This window comes from Chinchilla lanigera, unplaced genomic scaffold (assembly GCF_000276665.1).
Source record: "Chinchilla lanigera isolate Chin_1 unplaced genomic scaffold, ChiLan1.0 scaffold00046, whole genome shotgun sequence".
Classification (NCBI taxonomy): Eukaryota; Metazoa; Chordata; class Mammalia; order Rodentia; family Chinchillidae; genus Chinchilla; species Chinchilla lanigera.
In genome coordinates, this window is record NW_004955447.1 from 14,975,008 (window position 1) to 14,988,107 (window position 13,100).

The 13,100-nt window shown below is 39.8% G+C and overlaps 1 protein-coding gene across 5 annotated transcripts in view; it reads right to left on the reverse strand.

Annotated features, from left to right (window-relative positions):
• The window catches only part of Cep135 (centrosomal protein 135kDa), a gene marked incomplete in the record, with an annotated part of 69,744 nt that overhangs the window by 40,674 nt on the left and 15,970 nt on the right, over nucleotides 1-13,100 (reverse strand). For all 5 annotated transcript variants that reach the window (XM_013518558.1, XM_013518557.1, XM_013518556.1 and 2 more), the window contains 5 exon segments: nucleotides 2,590-2,742; nucleotides 3,638-3,790; nucleotides 7,825-8,048; nucleotides 9,722-9,860; nucleotides 11,648-11,713. In XM_013518558.1, coding sequence (XP_013374012.1) covers nucleotides 2,590-2,742; nucleotides 3,638-3,790; nucleotides 7,825-8,048; nucleotides 9,722-9,860; nucleotides 11,648-11,713 — 735 coding nt within the window.

A 13,100-nucleotide genomic window follows, 5' to 3' on the forward strand; every position in this document is an offset into this window, starting at 1 on the left:
CAATATGTAATACAATAAGCATTGTTAATTCCCTACCATTCTGTTTGTAACTCTGTAATGTCTGTACTGATCCTTTGCTATTTTGTAAAACGTTGTCGATCTGTTAGTATTTTCCTCCTTTTATTTCTAAAAAAAAAAAAAAAAAAAAAGAGAACACGAGGATGCACACAAACTTAACAGAAAATACCATAAACTCAGGCCAGACATTGCGACTCACTGCTCAGAGAGGTTAGACAAGTTATTTCAACTCAGTGGAGCGCAAGAGACCTCATCTGTAAGCAGTACCCAACAAACAAAAGACTTACGAAGACTTACTAAGGTAGCTCATGTGAAAAACCCTCAAACTGGACATCCCACATGGAGAAGGTTCAATAAATGCTCAGTATTTTTTAAGAGGCGGCACTGACAGGACTTGGTCATTAGTTGAGAAAGAAATGTCCGGGGAGAGTTTGGTAATCTTGTCTACATTGGTACAGGACGCTTAACGATCCAAATGAATAGTACAGTTTTTAAGTAAAAGTTCTGTTGCAAATTCACAAAATCCTGCTACCAGAAGGACCCTGGTAATTTGATTATTGCCTCTTCCAAGTTTTCGGGAATATCACATTTTTTTGAATCCTATTTTTACATTTCTTGGTCACTTTAACAGTAAGGAAAAGGGTAAGTGAGTAGATCGTGTTAAAGACTGCCATACTGTGCAGAAGCTTTCTATTTGGGAATTGTAACACTTTTTTTTTTAATAAGAAAACTTTCTGGAAGGCAGTATTCCAAAAGGTTCCAATTAAAAACATTCTTAAACTGTATTTTGGGGGTAACACTTTAACTGAAAATTTGTGACATAAAGACTATCTTTAACACGCTTAATTGTTTCATTTAAAATTTTAGCTCCCTCCCTCCCGCCTTCCTTTTTGTAGGGGTGAGGATTAAACTCAGAGCCTTGCACATGTTAGGCAAGCACTCTAACCATTGAACTATATCTTCCGCCCTTTAACGCTTTTTTATTTTGAGACAAGATCTCATTAAGCTGCCAACAAAGGGTGGCCTTGAACTTCGGGTCCTCCTGGCTCTTGCTGCTTGAGCAGCTGGGATTCCAAGCCCCCAGGTCCCACTGCCGCATGCTGCTCTCAAAGCATTGATTTCACAATACTGCAAGTGAACCATGGCATCCATAATAACAATATCTGGTATTATGATGTGCTGAGCACTGTAAAGTACTTTATATGTATTAACATTTTTTGAGATTGTAAAAGAAAATATAAAATACTGCCCCCAAGAATGATGCCAAAAGAAAAAATAAATAAACTAGACTTCACTGAATTAAAAACTTCTGTGCTTCAAAGAGACCATTAAGAAAGTAAAAGATCCACAAAATGAGATTTACAAATTGCGTAACTGATAAGGGGCTGATCATATCAAGCATACAGAAAGAACTCTTATAAGTCAATAATAATGAGGTAAATAATCCCATATAAAAATGGACATACGATTTGAATTTCTCAAAAAAAAAAAAAAAGACACAATGGGCGAAGACACATGAAAAGATGCTCAACATCACTAACTACTTGGGAAATGCGATCAAAACTACAAGAGTAAGAGTATTTCACACCTACCAGGGTAAATACGGCTGAAAAAAGCAGATAATAAGTACCAGTGAGGATGTGGAAAAATTAGAACCAGTATCCAGGGCCAGTGGAAACATAAAAAGGTACGGCCAGAGGTGGAAAACAGCCTGGCCTTGGTGGCTGAAGTCAGACTTGGGATACGACCCAGAGAGTCTCCAGGTTTCTACCCAACAGAAATGGAAACATCCACACCAGAAGCTGCACACAAACATTCATACAAACATTATTCAGGAATAAACCTTGAAAACTGTAACAATGAGAGAAGCAGACGTAAAAATCACATATTTGAACTGGGGAATTGGCTCAGGGCTGGAGGGCTTGCCTCCCATGCCCTGGATGCAACCCTCAGTGTGTGTGTGCTGGGGGAGCGGGGGCGTGACACCCACACTTTCACATGAAACGTCCATGGCAGGCAGATCCACAGACACAGAACGGATTAGTGGCTGCCTGCAGTGTGCAGACCTGGGGGAATGAGGACGTGATGTTAACGGGTACCGAGCACTTCTCGTGGTGACAGGAATGCCTCAAGCTGACTATGGCGATGGTTGCCCAAGACGGTGAGTACACGAAAAATCACTGAACTGTGTGCTTTAAGTGAGTGAACGGTGTGGTACGTGCCAATCTCACCGCTTTCCACACGAGCACCTCCTTTCGAGCTCAGAGGGAGACTGCCACTGGGCTACATAAAAAGCTACAGCCAAAATGTAAACCAATTCCAGCACCACCTTATTTACCAACAACGAAACATTTTTCCTCTTTTGGTATTTTTTAACAGTTTAAAAACGCAAAAACCATTCTTAGATGGAGGCCAGACATAAACAAGGTGGTCTGAACCCGGACCGTGTGCGGATTTACGCCATCCCCGCTGCAGTTGCACATTCTACACAGTAATGTCATATGAACACATGTATGGAGATTTATTTCTTAATGAATTATCTTCCAAAAATATGTCAAGTTTATTACTTACTTTTAACTTTTCTCTTAAATCTTCCTTTTCTGTCATAACTCTTCTTAAGTCCGACAAGGCAAGCTCCTTCTCCTTTTCCATAAGGCTAACCAGACTACTGGGGACGGTGGGGTGCGCGGGTGCCTGTCGTAGCGCACATAATTCTTCCTGAGCCTTAAGGAATTAAGATGTAACTAAAAACATTACGGATAAGCTCCCTGTTTTAAAAAAAAGCACACTGAACACATGGCATCTCTACTGTCTTCCCAAGTGCCAAAAACGCGAGTAGAAGGATTAAAATTAAATAGTAACACCAAAAGGACAAGGAGATTGCGAGGTGGCAGTCACAGAATGCTGCAAACCAGATGGCAGACAGACAAGTAGGAATTAACTACGCAGACTCACAAAAGCTCAGATCTACGCCAACTATGGGGAAAGCCCAGAACCGGATCAACCTGTAGTCAAATTCTGCAAGAGCTCAAAAAACGGAAATGGTTCTGTTATCTTGACCTTTTAACTTGTACGTCTTTCCCCGTCAGTGCAGCACTAGCACTGCATGCAGACGGGCCCGAGAACAAATTTAGGGGACAGACTAGGCTTTGCGCAGACTCGCGGTGCCCTCCGACAATGGAGGCTGTGTAACGAGGCCGGGCTGAACCAAATCCCTCCTCCCTAGGGAAGTTTCTTGTCCCTAGAGGGTAAGCCCTTCACAGCTGCCATTCCAAACGGCGGCTGCTCCCCGAGGCTGTCGCTGGGATTTGGGCATATTGGGGCATGTCTAGGTCAGGGATAAACTTGGCTCGGAGTCAAGTACTTACAGAAGGAGATGACTATCTGTAATTGACCTAAAACGTACATAGGCTAGAAAAGATGAAAAGTAAATACGGAAAAAAAAAGAGAAATTTCTGCTTTGGGAATCAGACAACAGAAACTTCTACCACTTATAATTATGAAGGAACATTACAAAGTCCATACATTACAGAAATCTGCAGGATCTATACTGGCTCCATTATAGTTACGTATCTGGTTCTACCTAATCTATTGAGTTAATTATGAAGAAAATTCTTACTTCATTATATAAGACACTTAGTTTATCTCTTTCTGCTGTCAATAATTTAACATTGCACTGTATATCTTCCATGTACTTCTCAAATCTTTCTAGCATACGCTGAAGTTCATCTCTTTCTCTTGTGACCAGATGAATTTCTGAATTGTAATCCCCCTGAAACATAATTAAGAGACAAGTTACCATCTGTCATAATTACCATATGGTTGTCATGAAGACACTGGTGATGAGACTGAAGGAAAGATACCAATGAACAAAAAGAACAGACTTTATAATGTGATTAAGCAGACGAAGGCCCTGGCAACCCTGGGGTAAATTTCCTGGATTTCAGGTTCCCAGGAAGGGACTCAGCCACCCAACACACTGCTTGACCAGATTCCAGCGGATGTGCTGACAGTCACTCTGGAGCTGTTCATACTGGTGGTACTTAAAGTGTAAGCTCTAGAACACAAGCATCAGCAACATCTAGGAACTTCTTATACATACAGATTTGAATGTAGTGACTTAGAAACTTTGAGGGAAGGGTCCAGTAACGGTCTTACCAAGCCTTCCACGTGATTCTGGTACTGATAGCTTCTGCAAATCACTAGTTTAGCATCCTTTCCAGGGAAGGGACCAGGAGAGCATGGATGTGCCTTTTACCCAGTGTATAAACAGCACAGCACACCCTCGATGTTTTCCATGACTGCGTATCAAGATGATAGGAGGTATATTTCTGCAGTCAGATAAATGTAAGTATTTCTGCTCGGCACTATATATTTAAGGATGTTCACTAAGTATTCCTAATGTTTCTAGAACAGGTATATACCTACTATTCTAGGACAATTTAAACGATCCACATATTTGCTATTGTATAAAATAAAAATAGTAAATTTATAATATTCCAATATTAAAGCACTAAACGTAAAGGGCCCACATAGGGACAATGTGATAATCTCACACACTGGGAAGAGTTCCAGCCTTTATTACTCAGTATTGCTGCGTATACATCACGCTAGTGTAGACTTGGTGAGATATACTGTCTACTGGGAAACAAGGTATCCTTGTGACTGAACAGGCCACACTCAGGCCACAATGGATGAAATCAGCTGTACAGACCCCGAAAAGGACAAGATGTTTTACAGGAGAAAGCAGATTAGGATTTCAGGATTTAGGGCTTAATACCATAAAAGAAAACCTGTAACTTGACGGTGTCTAAATAAGGAACTCTTACAGAAAGGAAGCAGTTTGTATGGATTCTAGAGAGGAAAGCTCAATGAATAAAGATTTAGCAGTCCATTTTCATTACTATTTAGGTTTCAGTTTAAACGTCATTTTCTGCAAAAAATCTGTGCAGATTCTCCAATCTAATTTACATCTTCTAAGGCCAGGTGTGGTGGTGCATGCCTGGAACCCCAGCACTTGGGAGACTAAGGCAGGAAGGTCATTGCGAGTTCAAGGCCAGCCTGGGCTACAAAATGAGCAAGGCCAGCCTGAACTGCACAGCAAGACCGTCTCAAAAAGACAAAAAAACAAAACAAAACAAAACAGAGTTTTTGTTTAAGTGGGTCAGCTAATGAATGTTCAGGGAACTGGCAGTTTACTAGGCACTGACCATATAGTGAACTTTAAAACATGTAGTCAACTTTTAAATCTCATTTAAACTCTTCATTCTTCTCTAAATGTATCTCGCCTGTGATATTTATATCAGTGTTAATGAGTAAGACTTACCTCCCCTTCACCACTCCATTATTCCTAACACTCAGCACGAGCATACACACACACAGCGCTGAAAGCAACAGGACAGAACGACCTTCTGTCTTTAATAGTGCACAACTTACAGCACTCAGTGTTAGACCTGACTTGATTTGAGCCCGCAAATAATAAAGAAAGAAACCATTCACTAGACCCTTACACCAATTATCTCACTTAATTGTCACAAGAAGTGACAGTTACGTACTCTCTCGCGGTGAAACAGGCTTGCACCAAGTTAGGTCATTTCTCCCAGGTTACAAAGACCACTTGTGGAAATGGAGCTTGGACAAGGCCCCCAAATACAAAGCACTTACTACTTCACCACCCTCAAAACTCACGTGGGAGCCACGGCGAGCACAGGGGAAAGAGTGAGGGCCCTCCCGGCGAGATGAGAACCGACAAGAGCTTACTGATAAAGATCACTGACATTAGAAAATGACAGTTTTTTCTGAGTTATTATAATACCAAGAAGTTGTGCCTCAGAATATGCCATCAAACAGGTTGAAAACTCAAAGCTAGCACCAAACTCAGCTTGAGAGCAGTCTTCGTTGTTTATCCACAAAGTGCTCCCAGTGGTTTTGAAATGCCGAATTTTAGGTAAGGAATGTACTCTTCACGTTTCAGAACTCACAGCTGCTTGACACCTCACCCTTTTAGCTCACGTACTTATCCACTATTTCCCCCCATCCCTGCAATCTATTATTCGAGTTCTAAAAATATTCGAAACTCCCGAAAATGAACTGTCTATGCCTGGCACTACAACATTTTAAGAAAGTAAGATGAAGGGGAGGAAAGGTGTCTCCTAATGGCACCAGTATCTAACCAATATTTCACACTTGTCTTTCCATTGTGAATCTATACCAAGCAACTGAATCAAATATTCAGGGCAAAAGCTTTCAGATTTTTATCTACTCAATGGTGTTGATTAAACTGATCAATAATTTTATGGGAGATATTTCTACATCATAAAAAAGATCAATTCAATGACTTATTTTCTCTACGTCCTAAGAATATATGAAACACAGGGGCTGGGGATTTAGCTCAGCGGCAAAGCGCCTGCCAGGCAAGCGCACGGTCATGAGTTCGGTTCCCAGCACCGGAGAAAAACCAAAAAAAAAGAATATATGAAACACAAAAACAACTTGTACTGTATTTTCTCACTGTTTTTTTTTGTTTATAATAGCATGCTTTTTACATTGGCAACTATAAATCAAACTTTAGCTATTAACCAATGAGATTAAAAAGCAAAATCTATCAGAAGACAATAAACTATTTGACAATGGAAAAAATGTAAAAGGTGGTATTTTGAGTTTTAATGTCCCTCCCAATTCCTTGCTTTTCCCTAGCATGTTGATGATATTAGGGCCACGTAAACTTTCAGGACTTCTCTAGCTCCAAAACTTAAGAAAGAAGAGAGAAAAAAAATCTAAAAAATTCAAACGATGCTTGTAAGTCACTACAAATAATTAAGACTTAGAAACATGATTTTAGTCTCCCATGAACCATGGTCAACTTTAATACACACAATGGGAGACCCAAATGAGATACAGGCCTACACGTATTACCTGAGAGGCAGAGCACTTGCCTCCCACGCACAAAGCGCTGGGCTTGATCCTCAGCACTGTAAAACAAAACAAAACAAGAGGAGGAAAATGAGGAAAAAGAGGACGAGGAGGAGGAGAAGGTGGCAGCAGCAGAAGTAGAAGCAGCTGCAGAACTAGTAGAAGCAGCAGCAGGAGGAGGAAGGAGGGAGGAACCAAAGAAAGTGATACACAAAGTGAGCATCTCTATCACTTTTTTGGAGATGGTGTCTTGCTAAGTTGCCCAGTCGGGTCTCAAGTTTGAATCTTCCCGTTTTAACTTCCCAAGTAGCTGCGACTCTAACACCCCTGGCTCTCAGGTGAACATCTTTAGACCACCAACTTGTAAGTACAGTTGTAACGAATAGAAAAACCTGCACACCGCCTGCTTCCCAATTTCTACCGTCTCCCACAAAATGGTTAATAGGAAAGGGGCCTGCTCAGTAAAAAGCGGCACGCCGTTCTGACTGGTCTAACCAGTGCCGGAGTGACAGGAAGCCACACCGCCTGCCGTGTGGACAAAGCCACTCTGCTACCAAGGAGACAATGTAGCTGACACACAAAGTCAGTTCTACAAAGAGGAAATATCGATGGCCAAGAACCTCTGGGTTCCAGTTTCTAAACGCCCGGAGGCTTCTGTACTTCTCCCATGAATCAACTAGCCAAACCTTCCTTAATTTCTGGCAAACGGGAATTGGTTGCTTAGTTGCCGAGCAGTTCTCCCAGTTAATGCAGAGCTCCCGCGCACACGTCACAGGAAAAGTAGAAATCAAAATCAGGACTTTTAAAAAGCACATATGAATGGGTTAGACTTAATACAATAAAACAGTAAGGCTTCATAATACTTTCTTATCAATTCTTATAAAAGGATATTACCTTTTCTGGTGTTTTAAATACTGAATTTTTTTCACGTGCACAGTAATTTACAGAGTAAGACCTTTTCTGTATGATATGTTGGAGTCTCTCCAGCTCTTTCTTATAATAATCTCGTTCTTCTTCTATACCTTTGAGAAATGTATCTAAACGAGAAGGTAACTTGTCTCGACGTTTTATTCCATGTTCTAGCCTCATCCTCTCAACTTCCAAAGTAAGTTCTCTCTCTGCAATTTAAAGTAGTTAAACCATAAAACAATGTTCCGTGTCTCCTGTGAGTTAGCCAAATAAACAGGGTGAGTAACTTTTAGAGAGAATGCTGCAGAAAGCATCAACTGTTTTGTACCACCTTTAAGTACCAGATATAACAGAGATAAATACTGAGAGAGGAGAAACGAAGAAGCAAAATATTAAAGTTTAAAGAAAGTGCAATGGGACAAAGTCCCCTTGCTTTGTCCCGTCATAGGATGGATACTATTTAGTATCAGAAAATGAAACATAAATGACAGAATGAAGCAATCAATTTCCATATCATATTTTCTAGTCATCTAAAAATGAACTAAAAAATAATATGTGCAAACAATCAGGAATAAACTTAACATCAAGCTTGAATTTAACACAGTATATACACACAGAAATAAAGAGATCAAAATAGCTCAGGTCTTTCTCCAAATAAGCACTATTATTAGCTTTTACCATAGAAATCACTTTTCATGAGTCAAAAGTAACTAACTACAGTACTAGAAATTTCACAGAGTTCAGCTTAATTCAAGGGGTGCTCATTAGAACGCTGAGGCCTGGAAGGGTGATTCTCGATGTGTTCTCATTCACTCCCCTCTTCTTGTGTCATTCAGCAGATACACATTTAGCACTTACCATCTGCCGAACACTGGCTGAGGATTCAGCCATAAAAATCAGAGCCAAGATCAATAAAGCTACTGAAGTCGGCTAAAGCGACAAATGAATAGTGTGTCATGCAAATGGGAGGTGCACTGGGAAAATGACCCCAAGGAGGAGTGACCGAAGAGGTAAGAAGACAGGAGGAGACTCGAACGATGACCTTTACAAGAACAGGTGTTCTTGTTTGTTTTTTATATTTTTTGTTTATTTGTTCCTGGTGGTTCTGGGGATTGAATCCATGGCTTTTGCACTACATTATCTCCTCAGCCTTTTTAAAATTCTGAGATGGGTACATGCTAAGTCACTAAGTTTCCTGGCTGAACTCGAACTTGTAACCCCCTGCTTCAGCTTCCCAAACTCCTGGGATTACAGGCTTGTGTGAGCAAATTCTGAGATGGGTACATGCTAAGTCACTAAGTTTCCTGGCTGAACTCGAACTTGTAATCCCCCCGCTTCAGCTTCCCAAACTCCCGGGGTTACAGGCTTGTGTGAGCCACCATGCCCTGCTAACAAGAAGTTCTGCTCATGATGTGAGGACAGAAACCAACCTGAGCGGACCGAGGCACTAAGGGGCAGAGGGTGACCAAACAGAAACAGCCAAGCATGGCTTTTAGGTGATCGGATTGCATTTCCTTAAAAAGACTCTGTACTTTAATTTTGTACTGCTTCAGGGTCATCATCTTAGTTTTAATTGTATTTCTAAGGATTACTTCTATTGCAAAGGATTAATTGCAAAGTATGACTCGAAGGATTAGTTTTATTGCAAACTATTTATGCAGGGTCCACTGTACCAATCAACCAGTCGAAAATAGAAAAGAACTCTTAAGGTCCTTGAGGGAGAAAGATTTCTACTATATCTAAGAGTATCGTATCTAATATGGTTGCTGATTCATAGTAAACACTCAACAAATATTTACTGAATGAAAGATCTATTAAGAAAACTAATACATCAAGAGTAAATCACAATCATTTTTAAAGTTATTAACATTTTTCATCTTACCTGTCACTGCAAAACTTTCAATTTTTTTGGTAAGTCTTTGCTTTTCTTGTTCAAGCTGATGAACAACAGTTTCCAGGTCTGATTTTAGAAGGAGTTCATCACTCAGTCTCTCTTTTTCTTTATGGCATAAGTCTAATTCCTGAAAATTTTAATTCTATAATTAAGATTTTTAATAACTTTAAAAAATGTTAGAGAACTTTTTTTTTTTTAATGGTGCCAGTGACTGAAGCTAGGGCCTCCAGCATGCTTGCTTGGCAAGTCCTCTATCACTGAGTCACATTCCCAAGTCTTCTTACTTTTATTTTGAGACAAGGTCTCATGAAGTTGCCCAGGCTGGCCTTGAACTTGTGATTCTTTTGCCTCAGCCTTCTGAGTGGCTGAGATTATAAGCATGTGTCACCAACCTTGGGCTTTAAAATAGATATTTTTATGAGCACATTTATATAATAGTAATTCACACATACATGTATATGTACACACATTTTAAGTAATTAAATAGAGCTTCAACTGAAGTTAATTATCAACTGTGGCTAAAAGCACCACAGAAATCCAAGTATCAACAGTGCTCTTTTGAGAATGGCAGAATTAGTAGATTTTACTTTCCTTTTGTTTAGCACATTGTCCTGCTTTTTATCTAAATATATACTTGTGTGATACAAAATTTAAAGCTTATGTTAAAAAGAGGGCAGTGGTAAGATACAGCATGCCATTATGTTTATACAAAAATCAACACATATTTGAGCACCTACTGTGTACCAGCTGGTATGCTGGTTTCCTTTTGAAATGACTTACATCACCAACAAATGACTTATGTCACCAACATAGACTATATGAAGAGTATACATAACGAGAACACATGAAAATTAGTATCTTTGTTCCTACTCTCAGAAGAAACGTCCAATTTAACAGGTTAATTAAAAACGGCAATAATAAAAAACCTGTCTTCTAGGTGACCATCTACTTTCAATCTGTCAAGATGTGCTTTCTGCTGGTGCTGGGCCAGATGCTGTATTTAGGTTTCTGCTGGGATTACTATTTTGCTAATTAGAAGAATACAACAACAAGCAATATGACTTAGGAAAATGGTTTACGTTACACCAAAGTTATTAAAAGGACATTAAATAACCAAAGTTATTAAAAGTTATTAAACAGGACTGCCTGTGTTTTATAACAGCAAATCTATCAAGTAATCACAAATTTCTGATTTTAACATTAGTAAATTAACAAATCATAAAGTATTTAAACAATGTGAAATTCCCAATAGGTTTTTTATTTTTCATTTTATTTTTAAATTTTTTTTTGAGACAGGGTCTTGCTATGCAGTTCAGGCTGGGCTTGACTCACTTTTTAGCCCAGGCTGGTCTTGAACTTGCAGCAAAGATCCTCCTGCCTCAGCCTCCAAGGTGCTGGGATTATAGGCGCCCAATAGGTTTTTAAAATTTGAATTTCACTTGCAAACCTATTACTATATAAAAGACTGAAGAATTATAAAAATATAAACTGTATATCCATACAGTGGATATCAACTATAAAAAAGGAAGTATGTATTCGTGCTACAATGCATATAAGCCCTGAACACATGCTAAGATGAAGAAGCCAGACACAAGGGACCACACACCGCATGATTTCTTTTACACCGAACAGTCAGAACAGACAAATACATACAAACGAGAAGCAGAAGGATGGTTGCCAGGGGAGCAGAGGAGTGGGGAGTGGCTAAAAAAGGGAATGAGGCTTCTCTTTAAAGTGATAGAAATGTCCTGGGTTTAGATGGTTGTGTTTTTGAAAAACTTTGTAACTATACTAAAAACACGTTATGAAGGGTGAATATTATGATATGTAAATTACATCTCAATAAAAAATACACACCCGAAATAAAGCACAGGAAATTCTAATGAAAATGCCGTTATTATGAGATCAACTCACCAGTTGAAGTTTTGCCATTGTTTCTTCAAGATTCCGCATTTCACAGAGGTTTCTTTTAATCTCTTTCTAGGAATAAAAAGCTTATCAGGTAAACACCCTAAGGACAGTTGTCACTACATCACCATGTAATTCTTCTAGTGGTTCGTGTTCTTCCTCACTAGTAAGATCTGAGGCTTCAGCCCTGCTGCTCAGCTTCAGTGAAGAGGGTGTGGAACTGCGGATTTTCTTTACCTTCCAGTACCCTGAATACTTCCAGGGACCTGTGTGCAACATCTGCAAGAAGAGGGTCCCTGGAGATCTTTTCTGCCTGTATTCTGGTGGGACTCTCACAAGGCCTTGAGTTTCAGGGTATCTTTTATGGTACTGCCATTCCCTAATGTTACTATCCTCCCTTTCTCCCCACCTGCTTTCACCAACCCGGATCCCCTATACTGCAACTGAGCGGGCAGAACGCAGAAATGAAAATACTGTGGCCCAGCAAGACTCCTGTGCTAACCCACGCTGTCATTTCTGAGCCCTGTTCATGGGCCACAAGATGCTCAGCAGAGATGCAAAAGGAGGTCGAAGGAGAAAGGGGTGAGTGTTGCGATGGAAGTCAAAGTACACATGCATATGCAAAACTGTATTAATTAACCCTTTCTCAGCACTGCTTTTATCTAGGGTTTCTTGAGGTTCCATATAAATTTTTTTTTTTGGTACCGGGAATTGAACTCAGGACCTTATGCTTGCCAAGCAAGGTGCTGGGCCACTGAGCTATATCCCCAGCTGTTTTTGTATTTTGAGACAGTGTCTCGCTGGCCTTGAACTCACTATGTAGCCAAGGCTGGCCTCAAACTTGCAGTGATGCTCCTGCCTCAGCCTCCTGAGTGCTGAGATTACAGGTGTGCACCACCACACCTGGCCTCTATATAAATTTCAGAAGTTTATCTTGCTTTTTTTGATGCTAATGAAAATGAGATTATTTCTTAAATTCCTTTTTGGATTTTTTATTGCTAGTGTATACAATCATATCTGATTTTTGTGTGTTGACTTTGCAACCTGCAACTTTGCTGAAATCAATTCCTAGTCCTACCTTTTTGTTTTTTGGAACAATCTTTAGGATTTCCACATGTAAGATCATGCCTTCAGTGGCAAGAGACAGTTCTGCTCTTCACTTACAATGTGCATGTCTTTTACTTCTTTTTCCTGCCTCATTTTTCTGGTTAGGTTGTCCAGTACCATGTTGAATAGACAGGAGAAGTATGCTCCCGGTTTTAAAAGAAAAGTTTCAGCTTTTCAACTGTAAGTATCACATTTGCTGTGGGCTTTTCATAGTTGTTATTATATTGAGGCAGTTTCCTTCTGTTCTACTAGTTAGTGGAAATGACACTATAAAAACAACTCCATTACAGAGCAGCAGGCTCCAAATTGGTTTGTGTCTAATCCTGACATGAAGGTTTTTCAAGAATTATGT